The 15,952-nt window shown below is 36.7% G+C and overlaps 1 protein-coding gene across 1 annotated transcript in view; it reads right to left on the bottom strand.

Annotated features, from left to right (window-relative positions):
* LOC143032852 (endoplasmic reticulum-Golgi intermediate compartment protein 1-like) overlaps positions 1 to 15,446 on the bottom strand; it is a 28,001-nt gene extending 12,555 nt beyond the window's left edge. Inside the window, exons 1-4 of the mRNA XM_076198016.1 lie at positions 15,244 to 15,446; positions 9,531 to 9,665; positions 7,801 to 7,892; positions 718 to 846 (exon numbers count right to left, since the gene is read on the bottom strand). Of these exons, the coding sequence (XP_076054131.1) occupies positions 718 to 846; positions 7,801 to 7,892; positions 9,531 to 9,665; positions 15,244 to 15,272 (385 nt within the window). The 5' untranslated portion in view covers positions 15,273 to 15,446. The remainder of the gene's footprint in view (positions 1 to 717; positions 847 to 7,800; positions 7,893 to 9,530; positions 9,666 to 15,243) is intronic.
* Positions 15,447 to 15,952: the final 506 nt, after the last annotated feature.

The following is a 15,952-nucleotide window of genomic DNA, read 5'->3' as shown; positions in this document are numbered from 1 at the left end:
CTTCACCCCCCATCCATTCTTATTGGTCTTTATCACATGTTCACTGCATCCACTTCTGCTTTCCACACTCTTTTTGTCTGTCAAGCAAGGAAGAGTACAAAAAATAGAAGTGAATGGAGAGTGGTTGCATTTGGGTGAAGAAATTTTGGGACCCAAAGATATATTTTCCTTATCTGTTCTAGAAATTTCTCAAGTGGATAGAGGTGAGTATTACCCCCATTATGATGTGATGGGGGGTAAACCAGCTTCATATGTTGGGGTATGCTGTGAAAGTGCTGCATCTTGCTGCATTGCCTCAAACCCAAGCAGTATGTTGTGGGGACAGAGATGACTCATCATCTGTGAAGTGCTAAGATGAAGGGGACAATGAATGGGTTTTTGGATGGATGTAGAATGAATGAATGCTTCAACTTGGCCACCCACCCTCATATGGGAGAAAAGACCTTTTGGAATATGTACATATGTAGTCCCAGGGCAGTGGACAAGGTGCAGGGATGACTCGTCATCCAGGAGGTGCTAAGATGGGAGGGAGGGTGGAGGGGAGTGGAGTGTATTTAGGGATGGAATGGGTGGGAATGATTTTATGCCTTTTTCTTTTTGGCTACCTCCTTTGTAAGGGGGAAAAAGCCTTGGTATATGTATGTATGTACATATGTAGTACACTTTTCCATGGCTAGCTACTACTATACTACAAAATGGAAAATTATGGAAACTTACCAGGAACTTTATTAACAAGAAAGTTGGCCTCAAAGAGACACCCATCATCCCCTACAGGGGCTTTGACTGTATTTTCTACAAAGCCAACTTCATGACGCCCCAAATCATCCTGAATATCTAAACCAACAACTGGAAAAGAGAAAAAATGTCAATAAGAATTTCTCTTAGATTTAAAATTAAGAAAATATGCATATATAACCTGAAAAACTAAAACACAAATGTCTTGCATAATCATAAATGTTGTTTTCAGTTTCACAGACTAGAAACTTGCAGCCCTTACAGTAGCCAGCAACTTCTTTGTGCCCTCCTATAGATCACTCTCAAAAGATACTCTGACTGTTGACTGTGTCACATTACTGTAATTTGTTTCTCTGTCACCAACTAACAAGCAGGAAGAGAGCAATAAATGTTTAAAAGTTGACAGCTGTCTATACATAAAAAACTGGCGGGAAAATAATTCAGAGGTCTTGGGTCTGATCTGGAAATCAAGTGTAAGCCCTTTGGGCTTGTGAAACAAAAAATAATAATAAAAAAGCAATTGATAAATAAATAAGACAAATAAAAATAGACAAATAAAATTATATATATCTTAATATATTCATATATAACACTGGTCAACAAAGAATTTGTCCCAAGGAAAACAATAGCTGTGTCTTGTATGTTTTTGCATGCAGAATCCAAAAATAATGTCCAATTTTTACCATCATCCACAGTTTTTGTGTTCCACAATATCTTGTGTTACATGTCTTACGTGGTATAAATTTCAATCAAGCGGTTGGCAATAATGAGTTTGGTAACACTGCGTGAGATTGTCATGCACTTTCAGCCAATCTGTTCTTCAAGTGAACCACATTTATTGAGTCAGGGAGATCTAAATGATCTTGTGTGGGATTTAAACTTGTCAAAAAAGCAATCTGAACGCTGCTTCCAGATTAAAGGGCTGGAATCTTCTCCAGAAAGAATCTAAAATTAGTTTTTATCGTAAGTGACATAGTGATTTTGAACAGTATTTCTAACTTGAGAATGGTGTAGTGTTTTGCAAGGATGTGTATTCTGTTATGGAGGAAATTAACCATAAATATGACAGGAAAGAGTGGCGCTTGTTTATTGACTCTTCAAAAGTGAGCCTGAAAGCTGTTTTCCTCCACAATGAAAATAAGTTTCCTTCTGTTCCTCTGGCCCATGCAGGTACCATGAAGGAAACATATGAGAGTATGGTTTCTATTGCAAAAAATTAAGTATGAAGAGCACATAGAATATCTGTGGTGACCTAAAGGTTGTGGGACTTTTACTTTGAATGCAGCTGGGTTACACAAAGTTTTGTTGCTTTCTCTGTGAATGGGACAGTTGGGATAAGAAAAATCATCATGAAAAGAATGTGTGGCCGAAACAATCTCTGACCACAGGAGAGAATTAGGTTGCCAATCCTCATCTTGTTGACTCAGAGAAAATTTACGTGTCTCCTTTGTATATTAAGCTAGGGTTGATGAAAAATTCTGTTAAAGGTATGGATAGAACTGACAAGGGATTCACATATTTGAAAGATAAGTTTCCTTGAGTAAGTAACACGAAAATCAAAGAAGATATTATCGCTGGACCACAGATTAGGGAGCTGATGAGAGACTAGAATTTCAATGAAGATCTAAATGATCTTGAAAAAGCTACATGGCTGTCATTTAAGAAAGTTTGCACATAGCTTTTAGGTAATCACAAGGCAAATAACTTTTCTGAAATTGTAAAAGAGCTGCTGACATCCTACAGGGCCTTGGGATGCAACATGAGCCTAAAAATCCACTTCCTAGACTCTCACTTGGACTTTTTCCCTGCAAATCTTGGCACCGTCAGTGACAAGCATGGTGAGAGGTTTCACCAGGACATTCTGAACATGGAAACCCGGTATCAAGGGGAGTGGAGCTCTTCAATGTTGGCTGATTGCTGTTGGACACTAAATAGAGATCTCCCAGAAGAAAAATACACTTGAAAATCATACATTTCTACATTTTAAAAGTAAGTTTCATTGAAATATCAGCCTCATTTATCGATCATAATTGTTTAAAAATTAATATGTTATCACAGGAAAACTATGCCTGATAGAAAAATTCTGAACACATATTTAAAATCAGCAGAAAAAATTCTATCAAGTTCACCTCCTTTTGCTTGTGGGACAGGTATTTTAATTAATTTTGTTGACCAGCATAATTTTATCTATTTTCATTTTCTTTTATTATTATTTTCTTTTTCACATGCCCAAAGTGGCTTACACTTGATCTCCATATCAAACTCAAGATCTCTGAATATTTCCCCCCAGTTTTTTGCATAAGGACAGCTGTCAACTGTCATTGCTCTCTTCCTGCTTGTTAGTTTAAATGATTAAATGAAGTGGCCTTGCTGTGTCTTGCTGTACTGCTTCTGACACAAGGCAGTGGGTGACCCATCATCCAGGAGCCAAGAAAAGAGGGAGGGTGGGGTGGTGAATAGGAGGAGTATGTAGGGATGAAATGGGTTTGAGTGGATTTATGCCTTTGATTTTGGCTACCACCCCTATGAGGGGGGAAAAAGCCCTTGGTATATGTATATAAATATATATATATATATATATATATATATATACATACATACATATATCAAAGGCTTCCCCCCCTACAAAGAAGGTAACCATAAAACAAAGGCATAACATCTACTCCCACCCATTCCATCTTCACATACTCCACTCCCATTCATCTCCCTCCCTCCCTCCCTCTTATCTTGGTTCCTCCTGGATGATGGGTCATCCTTGCATCTTACCCAATGTCCTGGGTCAGAAGCAGTGCCGCAAGATACAGTACATCCACAACTAAGCCGCTTTATTAAATCGGCGATCCCCCCCTCATGCAGAAAAAGAGAAGAGTGGGAGAAATCCCTTCAGGCTGCATAAAATTATTTTTCTCACATACTCTCTCACCCCCATCCCCTCATGCATCACAGCATCATCCATACACAACCATTCTCCATTCACCACTATCTTCTGTCTTCTCCCATCCTTCCTCAACATCCTTTCCCAATGCCCCTTTTACCCCATCCGTCCATCTCATCCTTAGTCGCCCCCTCATGTTCACTCATTCTACCTCTGGCTTCCACACATCTTTTACTAATCTTTCTTCACTCATTCTTTCCATGTATTCAAACCATCCTAATACTCTTTCATCAATCCTATCTCCCAACTCTCTTTCCATCCCCATTCTCCTCCTTACCTCCTTGTTTCTCACCCTATCCAGCCTAGTAACCCCTATCATACTTCTCAGGCACCACACCTCAAACACATTCAAACTCCTCCTCTCTTATGTTCCATGTTTCTAACCTATTACAGTGCTGTCGGCACAATCACTTCTTTATACAATCTTGTCTAAGCATCCATTCCCAAATGTCTATTTTTCATTACACTTTTTAATCCCCCAAGCCATTTACTTTCTTCTCTCAATCTACATTCTACTTCCACCTCCACTCCTCCTTTTCCCAAAACATTTGCACCTAAGTATCTAAAACCATCCACTTCCTCCACTCTCCCTTAATACTCACTTCCAGTCTGCTGCCACTTTCTCCCCTTGTACATCTCATCACCTTACATTTACCCAAATTCATCTTCAACTTCTTTCTTTCGCACACCTTCCCAAAGCCTGTCACTAACTTCCTCAAACCCTATTCTGATCCTGCCACAAGTGCAGTGTCATCAGCAAACAACAAATGGCTTATCACCCCTTGCATTTACCTCTTGCACCATCCCATCCATGTATGAATTGAACAGCCAAGGTGACATAACACATCCCTGGTGAACTCCCACCTTTACCTCAAACCACTCACTCTCCATTTCTGATTCTAACACAGGCTCTACTACTCTCGTAAAAACTCTTGACTGCTCTTAACAGCTTTCCTCCTATCCTATATATCTGCAATAACTCCCACAGTGTGTTCCTGTCTACCCTGTCGTAAGCTTTTTCCATATCCATAAAGGCCAGAAATTTGATCTACACAACCCCTACCTGTCCTAACCTCAAACTGTTCCTCACCAATGACTCCCTCTGTTCCTCTCCTAAGCCTCTCAATCAAAACCCTCCCATAAGCCTTCCCAAATACATTCAACAAACTGATCCCTCGGAAATTACTACTCACACTTATCCCTTTTTCCTTGTAAAGTGGAACTATACAGGCATTCCTCCAGTCCTCCTGCACTCTGCACTATCTTAAACAAACATTAAATAACCTCACCAGCCAGTCCACCATAATTGCACCTGCTTTTTTAAACATTCTGCATGACACCCATCCAACCCAGGTGCCTTACCTGCTCTCATCATTTTAAAAACTGCGTTCACCTCATCTTTCCATATTTCTCCTCCATTTTTCTCACTCATCACTGTAATTTTTTTTAGCACTTCCCACCACAACTACCTTTCCCTCCCTATCCTCCTTCACATTTAGCAACTCCCTAAAATACTCTGCCATCTCTTCCATTATCATCTCTCCATCTGTACCTTGTACCTTTTCTTCTCTACTTGATTCGCCTTTTCCTTCCTCTCTTTCCCAAACATCTTTTTATTACTTTCAAAATTTTCTGTCATACTCTTATCCCATTCACATCTGCTCTCCTCTTTGCCTCCTGCATCCTATACTTTACTTCTCTTTTCTTTTCTTTGTACTTTTCATATAATTCTCTCATCCTATTTTGTAACCCATCTGTGAATGGTCACTTCCTCTCTTCTACAACCTTCTTTACTTCCTCATCCCACCACTCACTACCCTTCCTTCTATTTCCTTCCATCCTCCTTGTTCCACACATTCTATTTCCTTCCATCCTCCTTGTTCCACACATTCTATTTCCTTCCGTCCTCCTTGTTCCACACACCATCTTTGCATACCTTTTGACTCCCTCCTTGAAACATCCTCATTCCTCCTCCACTCCTAGTTCTACTCTATCCTTCACACCCTCCAACTCCTTCCTCAGCTTCTTCTTGTACTCCTTCTCCTTTTCATTCCCACTTAAGCAGTTTACTTTAAGCACCTCCCTTCCTTCTCCTCTTTATCTATCCTCTGCTCTCACCTTACCTTCCACCAAAAAAATTATCTAATATTCCCCCCTCTCTCCCCTTATAACATGTTCATCCTTAACTCTTCCTAATATTCTCCTGGTTACCACTATGTAGTCCATTAATGCCCTATCTACCACCTTTCCATCCACCACCCTCTCTCATATGTACTTATGCTTGACTCTCTTCCTAAACACTGTATTTGCTATCAACAGCTCTTTTTCTAGATGCATCTCCACCATCAACTCTCCACTATGATTTTTCCTAGAACTCCACACTTCCCAACCACTCCATCTATTAGTTCATTTCCTACCCTAGCATCCTAAACCCTCTATGTACTCATTTAAATCTATCCAAAATCCTCCCTTTCCTCTGCACTCTTCTCACCAGACCCATATGCACTTACAAAAACCAACATCTCCCTTCCCAGTTTCACCTTCATACACATTAACCTTGAAGAAACCTAATTCAACTCCACCACATGTTTACCTATTTCTATTCACTTACTAAGATAGCCACCCCCTCTCTCTCATCCTCTCTTCACTCTTGAGACCCTCCCAAATTCGAACTCATGAACATTCAGCCAATACCCCAGACAGTAATGGATATAAAAGATAACCTCATCCCCTATCTTAAAACCCCCACCTTCATCAGGAGGTATAGCCCCCAAGGGCTTGGAATTCAGATTTTGGACTAAGCCCACGATATCTATCAACTTAAAACTATTCTCTCCCACTTTTTCAAAATGGAGACTGACAACCACCAATTTATGTGGGAAGAAACTTCGGCCTGCTGTTTGTGTTGTATCAGTGTGGGACTGTTTCCAAATAGTAAAATGTAGGGGTGCAGTTGCCAGTAGTCTGTTCTTCATGTGGTAAACGGTGTCAGATAGTGTCAATTGAAGCTGACAGAAAGAGATCTTGGGCCAAATCCACATAACATGAGTCTGTCCCTCTGGGCTGCACCTCCTAATGGAGGTGACAGAATTGATGAGTAGTAAAAATACACAGCTTTAATGTCTATCTTGCAGGACTACCACAACCAGGTGTCAGTTATTGGTCCCAGATTTATGGGTGGGGCCTGGGAACTGTTACTGGCTACTATGTGTCTGTGGGTTTCCCATCAGTGAAACACAAGAAAACAGTATCATCAATATCATACTTTTAGTGTACATGCTGCTAGGGGATCAATGATAAGTATCTGCTTGTCATGGTCATGAAAGAATCATTTCCCTGTTACTTTTTTCCAAAAACTCAGATTGGAAAACAACCCAAAGGAGCCAGCACATGATTTCCAGAACAGTCAAGATATCTCTTCCCTGTTTTTGAATATTTCTACTTTTTCTTTTACAAAATAAGAGCTGACGTTTCTGAATGGAAATCTGTATCCCCAGTGTAGGTAACAATGTTCCTCAGACCCTATCACAGATCCTTCTGGAAGAAACCCTGGACTGTTGTATGGTATTAGTGTATGTTTCTATGTCCCCAGTTAACAGTAGCAGTTACCCATTGTCAACAATGTACATGATAAACTGATACAGAAAGATCATGGATCTGGTCTGAGGACCAAGTACCAGTCCCCTGGGGCTGCACCACCTGACAGAGATGAGGCTGTTGATTTGTTTTGAAAATGGTTAGGAGACATATGATTTTCTTCAATGACCATAACAGAATAGCAGGAATCCTTTCTGAAATTTGAACCCTGATATTTTACTAACCAAAGTAAGATATTTCACATAACAATGTATATAAGTGTTGTCTTTCAGTAAGAAAAAATAATAATAATAATGAATAAATCAAATAAATTAGCGCATTTTTTTGTGCAATGGGTGATGCATTCCACACCTAAAAGCATTTCATGGGTTAAGGCAATCTCAATCAGCCCCATTGTTATGAAGACTATTACAGACTTTGTTTTGACTAATGATAGACAAGTTTACTGTGCTTTAGGCTAGACTGTATGTTGGAAGAGTTAAACTAAGAAAGGAACAGAGATCAGTACAAAATCCTTATTCCTGTCAACTCACAATCACATTTCAGCCTTGGAAGTTCTATCTTGATGTATACTGGAATTCTTTCATTGCTGTCACCAGGATTGTCAACATACAACTCTGAAACACTAAAACAAAATCAAACATCAAAGCTATTACCATTGTCACATGATATGAATATACCAATACTATTTGTCTCCTTTGTGCAAGGAATAGTCAAGTGAAAGCAAGCTCTTTGGAATCAAACTACAGTTTAGGGGATACACAATTTCCTCAATTTGCCCTTGTTTGGTGTTTTTTATGAAACACATGGGAACACAATGGTACTATAGTATTCTTAACCCCCCCACTAGCTAAAGAAACATGAAAAATTAAGAGATTGTATCCAAAAAGAGGCACAGTAGATATTTTAGATTAGCAGAGATTAGGGATGGTAAAAGCTATATAGTGAAGATTTGCTTCCAACATTAAAGAAAGCTGAATGACTCTGGTCCATATGGGTACCACTGAAATAATGACTGAATACTATGCAGTTTACCTAACATACAAAGTCAAAGCTACAAAAAACTACTGATTATACTTTTCTAAACAAAACTGTCTACTGATAGTGTTTTGTCTTTTTTTCATTCCATGTAATGCTTGGTGCATGAAGTAAACACTTCTATAAATTCAAAAGCAAACTTCTTCCCAGTACCAATAGTTTCTTTTTGCAAATTTTCTTTGAATTTTCCACTTATTATACACTAACAAATTAAGAATGCCACTCTTATCTTTCACTCATTTTTCTTTGACATTGTTCAATAACTACCAGTCTTTAGTCCAGGGGTTCTCATTAGGGGTGAAATTCATCCCCAGGGGGGAATTTTGGGTTTTCTAGGGGTGAATTGTGACCACATTAAGTTTACAGAGTGAGGAAAGCAAATATAGGCTCTGGCCTATCTGGCCTGTCACCTGGGCTGGAATTATACCAGTGCTGACCCAGGTTAATCTTGCGATTAGAAAAATGTTACGCAGTGCAATAATATCTGCATATTATTTAGAATGCACCTTTTGAAACAGGCAATCTTGGAAAGGAGGGGGAATGACATTCTGGCAAAGGGTGAAAGGGGTGCATGAGCCAAGCAAGGCTGAGAACCCCTGCTTTAGCCCCATAACAAATAGATACAGCTGTACTCACCTAAGCATTATATAAAATCAACTTTTGTACATACGCTTCTACATTTCAAAAATCTTACTATTTCTTAAAATTCTGCAATTTATCTCACTAAACTTTATTATAGCAAATAAATCCTTATAAATTTTTTGTTATTGTCTCACTTAACTGGTGTAATTCTTTGTATATTCCTTTAATATCACAACTCATCACGCCAACTTCACCTACTTATTTGAACACATGGTACAATTTTATAAAGAGCAGCTTCAGCAAAATATAAACCCAATGCATTAAAAAATTCATTATAATTATTGTATGGAACTTTTCAATATTTTCAGTGTTGACTCACAATCATTTACTAATATACTAGAGGAACAAAATTACAAAATTATATAGTTCTACTATCTGATAATGCACAGGTAAAATTTTACCTGTTTTCTTTATCAACTATTTGAAAATCATTTACATTTCCTGAAAACATGGATTCTAAACATACAAAATCTCATAAAACAATCTATGTAATCAATTTTGAATGTAAATAATTATGAGCCCCTGTAGACAAAACACTAAAAGCAATTACCTTAACTACTTTGCTACACTCCAAAATACTTACAGCTCCCCAGAGAAGAAATGCATAAACTCTGATGCGAATAATAATAACATAAAGCTCACACATGCTATGCTGATTATGGCCCCAGTCACAGTAGGCTGTGTCAGGTCTTTGGGAACTTTACGATAAATATCAAATCTGTAAAGAAAAGGATCAGAAACCAATGAATACATCATGAACACCATATCTCTAGGAAGTTAATTTCAATCAAATTTTCACATATACTCAACAGATTGATATTCACTGAAGGGACTAATGACAAGTCTTTGCTTGTACTGGTCAACAAGATAGGCTAGAGAGAAACATTACCCTGCTATCTTTTTTCAGAATCTATCAACCCCCTCAACTCCATCTAGCAGTATAGCTGTAAGAAGCTGGCACTCTATTTCCCTGGGCCTAAGATCTATCTCTATAAACTTCCACCTATTACTTTCAATTGATGATACAAAAACAGTCCAATGATGATGGCAACGGTAATCCTTCCTTGTTAGACACCATGTAAAAGTAGTATTGTTAACCAGTTGTTATACCAATGCATATATGAATTCTAAGGAATTATCATGCTGTATATTCTACCGCAAAAATGTAATTATATGTCAGCCAATCATTTGTTTCCTAGTTTTTCTAACTTAGAAATGCATTACATGTCTCTAAGGACCCTAGACCCAACCCATAGATCTGCAAAAGAATACATTACAATACTGTTACATGAATGTGAAAACATTTCTATCTGGCTTGTTGGCCATGGAGGAGAGCAACTATTGGTTGTATGTTCTATGAAAAATTAAGCTCTTGGACCTAGTCTACAGGCCACATTCTTGAGACTGCACCACTGCATAGAAGTAAGTGTTGATGGTCAGCAGGGAAATCATCCTCTCTGACACCTATCCAATAGAACTACCATAACAGGTGCATATCTTTGGTCCTTTATTAGTAAACATATATATGAATATCAAGTCTATATGGTGCAAGGACAAATTTGTGTACAAATTCATAAATTAATCCTTTGACATAATAATAACTTAAAGACATGCCATACTTTACATATAAAAACCTTTTAAAAACTCTTATTGTACTTCCAAGGTTATTTGGCCTCCCTAACAAAAATGGTTACCAAATAAATTGAAAGATTGTATTTACATACTGGTTTCTATTCTTATCAGGAACTATAGATTAACTAGTGATCATGTTGATTCCCTCACATAATAGTTTCCTAAGCAGCCACTCTCCTGCCTTCATTTACTTTTTGATGCATGTGATTTTCAACTCACTTCTTAATTCTGTAAACATCATTTAGTCAAGTTAAAAACATGCAGATTATGAATGCTGAAATGATAAGAATATGTATTCACTTATCTAGATGAATTCTATAAAACTGGAAACTATCACAAAATGTGTAACTTTTGCAGTGTAAACACTGTATTACATAATCAAAGCAATAAAGACCAGCTTCCTAAGCAGCCACTCTCCTGCCTTCATTTACTTTTTGATGCATGTGATTTTCAACCCACTTCTTAATTCTGTAAACATCATTTAGTCAAGTTAAAAACATGCAAAGATTATGAATGCTGAAATGATAAGAATATGTATTCACTTATCTAGATGAATTCTATAAAACTGGAAACTATCACAAAATGTGTAACTTTTGCAGTGTAAACACTGTATTACATAATCAAAGCAATAAAGACCAGCTTCATGAATATTTATGTTACATTTCTGGACATCAATTAGCATGGATTAGTATTCAATATTGAAAAATAGTTACCCATTTCACAAGCGATTAGCAGTATCAATGACAGGTACATGTTAGTGGTGGTCCAACAAGTTAGACATCAGAGAAAATCATCTCCCTGCAGCACATCTTCGAAAGTTGTCAACACTCTCACCTCTATCTGCAGGTGCAGCCCTGAAGGGTTGACACTCAATTTCTGCACTGTGACCGAAATCTCTATAAACTTTTAATGCATTTCCTTGATCTTTTCATATAAGGTGGGCTGAGAACCGGCAAATACTCCTCGCCTCCTACTATTACAAGCCAGATCTCTATGAACTTTTAATGCATGATCTTTTCATATAAGGAGGGCTGATAACTGGCAAATGCTCCTTGCCTCCTACTACTATAAGCCATTTACACAGAAACTATCCCATTTAAATACAGTATAGACAACAATTTAATTTTATCCCCAGAAAAATCTATGGCTTTAGGAAGTTTTCAACCAGAGCTAAAATTTTGGAAATTCCAGTCAATATTGGCAAAATATGTCCAAACTTACCATAAACAAAGCAGAATAAAATAATCTCACAAGTTTCGTTATTAGCATAAAATACAAAATTCTTGGTCCATTTCTGACCTGCCAGAAAACCCAATCTATACCTTTTGGGATTCTTTTGATAAATACCAAGAATAAATTCTAAGGAAGGAACTATTTTCAAATTCATTTTGATGTGCTCATCTCTGTCTGCATAAGGATCCACAATGGGCTGCTCTTGGGCAGCATTACATGTAGGGGTTGAGCTGGGGGTGGAGGTGGTAGGTGTAAGGATAGGATTAAGAATCAGGGTTGCAAACACTGGTATGGGTGGGAATATAATGATAGGTGATCTCAACTATAAAACTAGCAAGAGTGGATCTAGTAACTGCATGAGATGGGAAACAATTCCACCCTTGGAAGTTGTAGAGGAAAAATTACTTCCATATGTTGGCACTTGCCTGATATGTGTGATGTTTAATGTTGTGACTGTCCCTAATTGATAGTAATTGTTGGATTTAAGTATGTTTCTCTCTTCATATCCACTTGTATAAGTTTGTACAACATATTGTCCCTTGCCATATCTTAACTCAACCTGCCTTAACCAAAGTACTTGGAGAACTCAGAAAATTACCATGATCTAATTAACACCCTTTCAACTTTGTCACATATGTTCTACATTGTAATTCCCCACATAAAACTATTTCCCAACCTAATCTTCCATCACTGTTTGGTTACAGATGCTCAATCCCAAATACTTTATTTTGATGGCAATAACCACCATATCTCTCCTTAAGAAAATTATTGCATTAAAGAGGTAGAGTCACAAAGGTGGTAAAGGAGATATTCAAGAAGGGTAATGAAAGGAAGGGATGGTAAGTTAAAAATTACAGTATTATTTTCATTGTGGACACCTATGAAATATAACATTAGAAAATTAAATATTAATTTTGTAAATCATAACACATGAATGTAATATGTGATTTTCTTGGTGGAAATAAGTGACAAAAAAAACCTTGTTACAAGCAAATCTACTAATGAATGAAGCTGCTAGGATATGGTCCAAACGCCATGTTGTCGTCTGTCCCGTCCAGTCACTCTCAGTTTGACGATGGTTTTCACATTATGGACTAGGTATTCTCCAACTCCAGGTGACATTAATAAGCGCTGTTACAAAGACAATAGGGCTTCCTTGAACTTTTTGAGAGAACACAGGGTTCCGCAGTCATCTGTTAATTGCCCGAGGTACAATAATAATCAGGCTGTCAACATCTGTGACGACGATGACAACCTGGATGATCTATATAATTTGAGGTACTTAACCCTAGATTGGTGGAGGTGGCGCGCGCTGGCGATTCCCGTGACCACTGTATCCAAAAAGATACACAGAATAAAAAATTAAAATAAAATATATGCGTGTGTTTTTTGTCCATTTAAAGTTACTATAATATAAATATAGGGTTCGTAGAGTCCTGCTAATACAAAATTAACGTAATTCCAAAATAAAAAATGACAACTATGAACAATTGAAAAAAACTTTGACAGAAAATCAAAGGATTGAGATTACGTGTTCCTGAGCCTAATATAAGAGGAACTTGGTAAAAAAAACATTATAACAATGACCTACATATGTCCATTCATCTCATACAAAACCTTTAAAACCTCAATTGTACAAAAAAAACTTCGTCATGACTAAATGAATATGGGTGATTTTGGAAATGAATTTTTATGTGTAATGTGTAAAAATAATGCATGTACTTATTTTTCTTTTATGAAATTGTGTTTCTATGTGAAACATATATTCTTTGTATGAAATTGCACTTACATAGAGACGGAAGTGGAGTGTGAGAGGGGGAGGGGGGGGATTGGTGCGTAGGCCTATGCACTGAGGGAGAGGAGGTAACCGGATGTGGAATTTAGAGGGGGAGGGGAAGACAGGATGTAATGACAGCACTCAAATCCCTATGAGGACCTTCTAAGCATTCAATAAATGTCTCTGGCGACGCAAAAAATATAAATAGGTGATATTGCGAGCACTGTGCCACCTTGGCCCTCTGTCCTAGAACCCTCATTTAGTCACGATGGTTATATTATTACTTTCATTTATTGTCACCGACGTATTATCACAACCATGTTGAAACTCATGAGAGTTTACATGCTGTGCTAACTCATCTTCAGTGTAGTATATAGTACGTTTCATTTTTGGTTTCGACAACCTAAAATGAAATTGAAAAAACTATATAATGACAATTCCTTCTCTATTATAGAGTTGTGTATACAATTATAGTATTTTTTTCTACCTATACAATACAAAATTTTTGTTTCTAAGCTACCATGTGAAGATATATAATGATTTGACTTTTCCCATCTGACGTCCACAAGCGTAGCATATCCGGTAGGAACTGGACCAATCGGATACACACTACCTTATAGGGGCTATATTATGTATCCAGATGGGGTAAAAACACCCTTAAAAGAAAAAATATAATAATTACTGATAACTCAAACAATAAAAGTTACCACATAGGCATTATTGTGGACAAAAAAGCCCGCGAAAATTTAAGCGCGAAAAGTGTGTATCCAATTGGCCCCGCTCCACCAATCTAGGGTTAATTACTAAATATAGGTTAGGTTATATAGGTGAGTTAGGCTAGGTAGGTTAGATTAGGTTAGGTTATGTTGGAATCAACGAATTTATCATATTTTTCTTGGACCTCGGCATTTATCAAAACAAAATATGGCATATCATTCAACCACCATGACTTTGTTCTTTAATAAATTAGTTTTAGCAATTTTTATGTTATTGATTTCTGCCAAGAAAATTACATATTATGTTGATTTATTATTATTCAAAAAATTAATAATTAATTTTCTATAGCTACACCACGTAGGTGAGCACATCTATAAATTTACCCAAACTACTGAGCAACTCTGGTCCATTGGGATGCTGCTTAAGTCCCTAAAATATTGACAGCATAAGTTACACAATCAATTCAATACCTTAAATAATAATTAAATATGTTGATATCTGCAAATTTACAAAAGGTTGTCATATTCATTCACTCAACCCTGTAAATGATATTCAATGCATAAGAAAGGATAAGAACCCAAATACAGCGTTCATAAATATCATATAATATTGTATATACGATCACATACAATCAGAGTCCACTGACAGCGATATTTAATATTACTACAATACCGAAAATTCAGTACGACTACAAAACATGTTATGGTTGGTTCACTTCACACCCAATATTCAAAATATGCATACTATAGCAAATCTTCAAATCAATTATCAACGGAGTTTCCTAGAATATAAAGTAAAAGAGAACTCGAAATAACTCTCAAGGTAACTGAATAATCAAACTGCACACATTATACATCCAAAAATAACACTCAATTAAAGGTATAAGCATGAGGATAACAACTAATTGATAATAAAGACATATTAACAGTTATATTACCTTCTAACATCGAAATTTAAGAAACCCATCTCGGATCTCCTCTTTGGTGTATCAGTCGCTCCCGGTGTTGTTTACGTCTGCCACGACACAACTATGATTCGAGCAAAGACTCCTTCTTAAGTTTGACAGATTGTTATAGAATTACTTTAGAAAATCTTTTCACCAAGGATACGTACTATAAGTTGGCAAAAATATATAACTCATTCATTATACTCTACTTTTAAGCACATTATTTCTAAAAACAAGCATATTTTTATGATCATTTTACATTCGCAGGTATGATTACAAAGATATCTTTAACCCATTTATGCGCCCCCAAACTCTTTTCACGGCGTTCTCTGATTGGATACTATGAAAGGGATCAAAGGTAGACACAACAATATACAATGATATTATGAACCTTCCGTCAACAACAAAAATTCCAAATTAATTATAAGCATACAATAGTAACTCCATTAAACTACATCACTGCTAATTATACTGTGTAAACAAAATATACCAAAGGATAGTAAACACCAGATGTTATGCTGACGTTAGGTTAAAAGTTAGAAATATATATACTGTGTATGTATGTATATATATATATATATATATATATATATATATATATATATAGATATATGTATATAGATATATATATATGTATATATATATATATATATATATATATATATATATATATATATATAGATATATATATATATATATA

The sequence above is a fragment of the Oratosquilla oratoria genome, chromosome 14, assembly GCF_046742065.1.
Source record: "Oratosquilla oratoria isolate Oo_2021 chromosome 14, ASM4674206v1, whole genome shotgun sequence".
Classification (NCBI taxonomy): domain Eukaryota; kingdom Metazoa; phylum Arthropoda; class Malacostraca; order Stomatopoda; family Squillidae; genus Oratosquilla; species Oratosquilla oratoria.
Note: the sequence above shows the minus strand (reverse complement) of the source record. Positions and strands in the feature narration are given on the sequence as shown.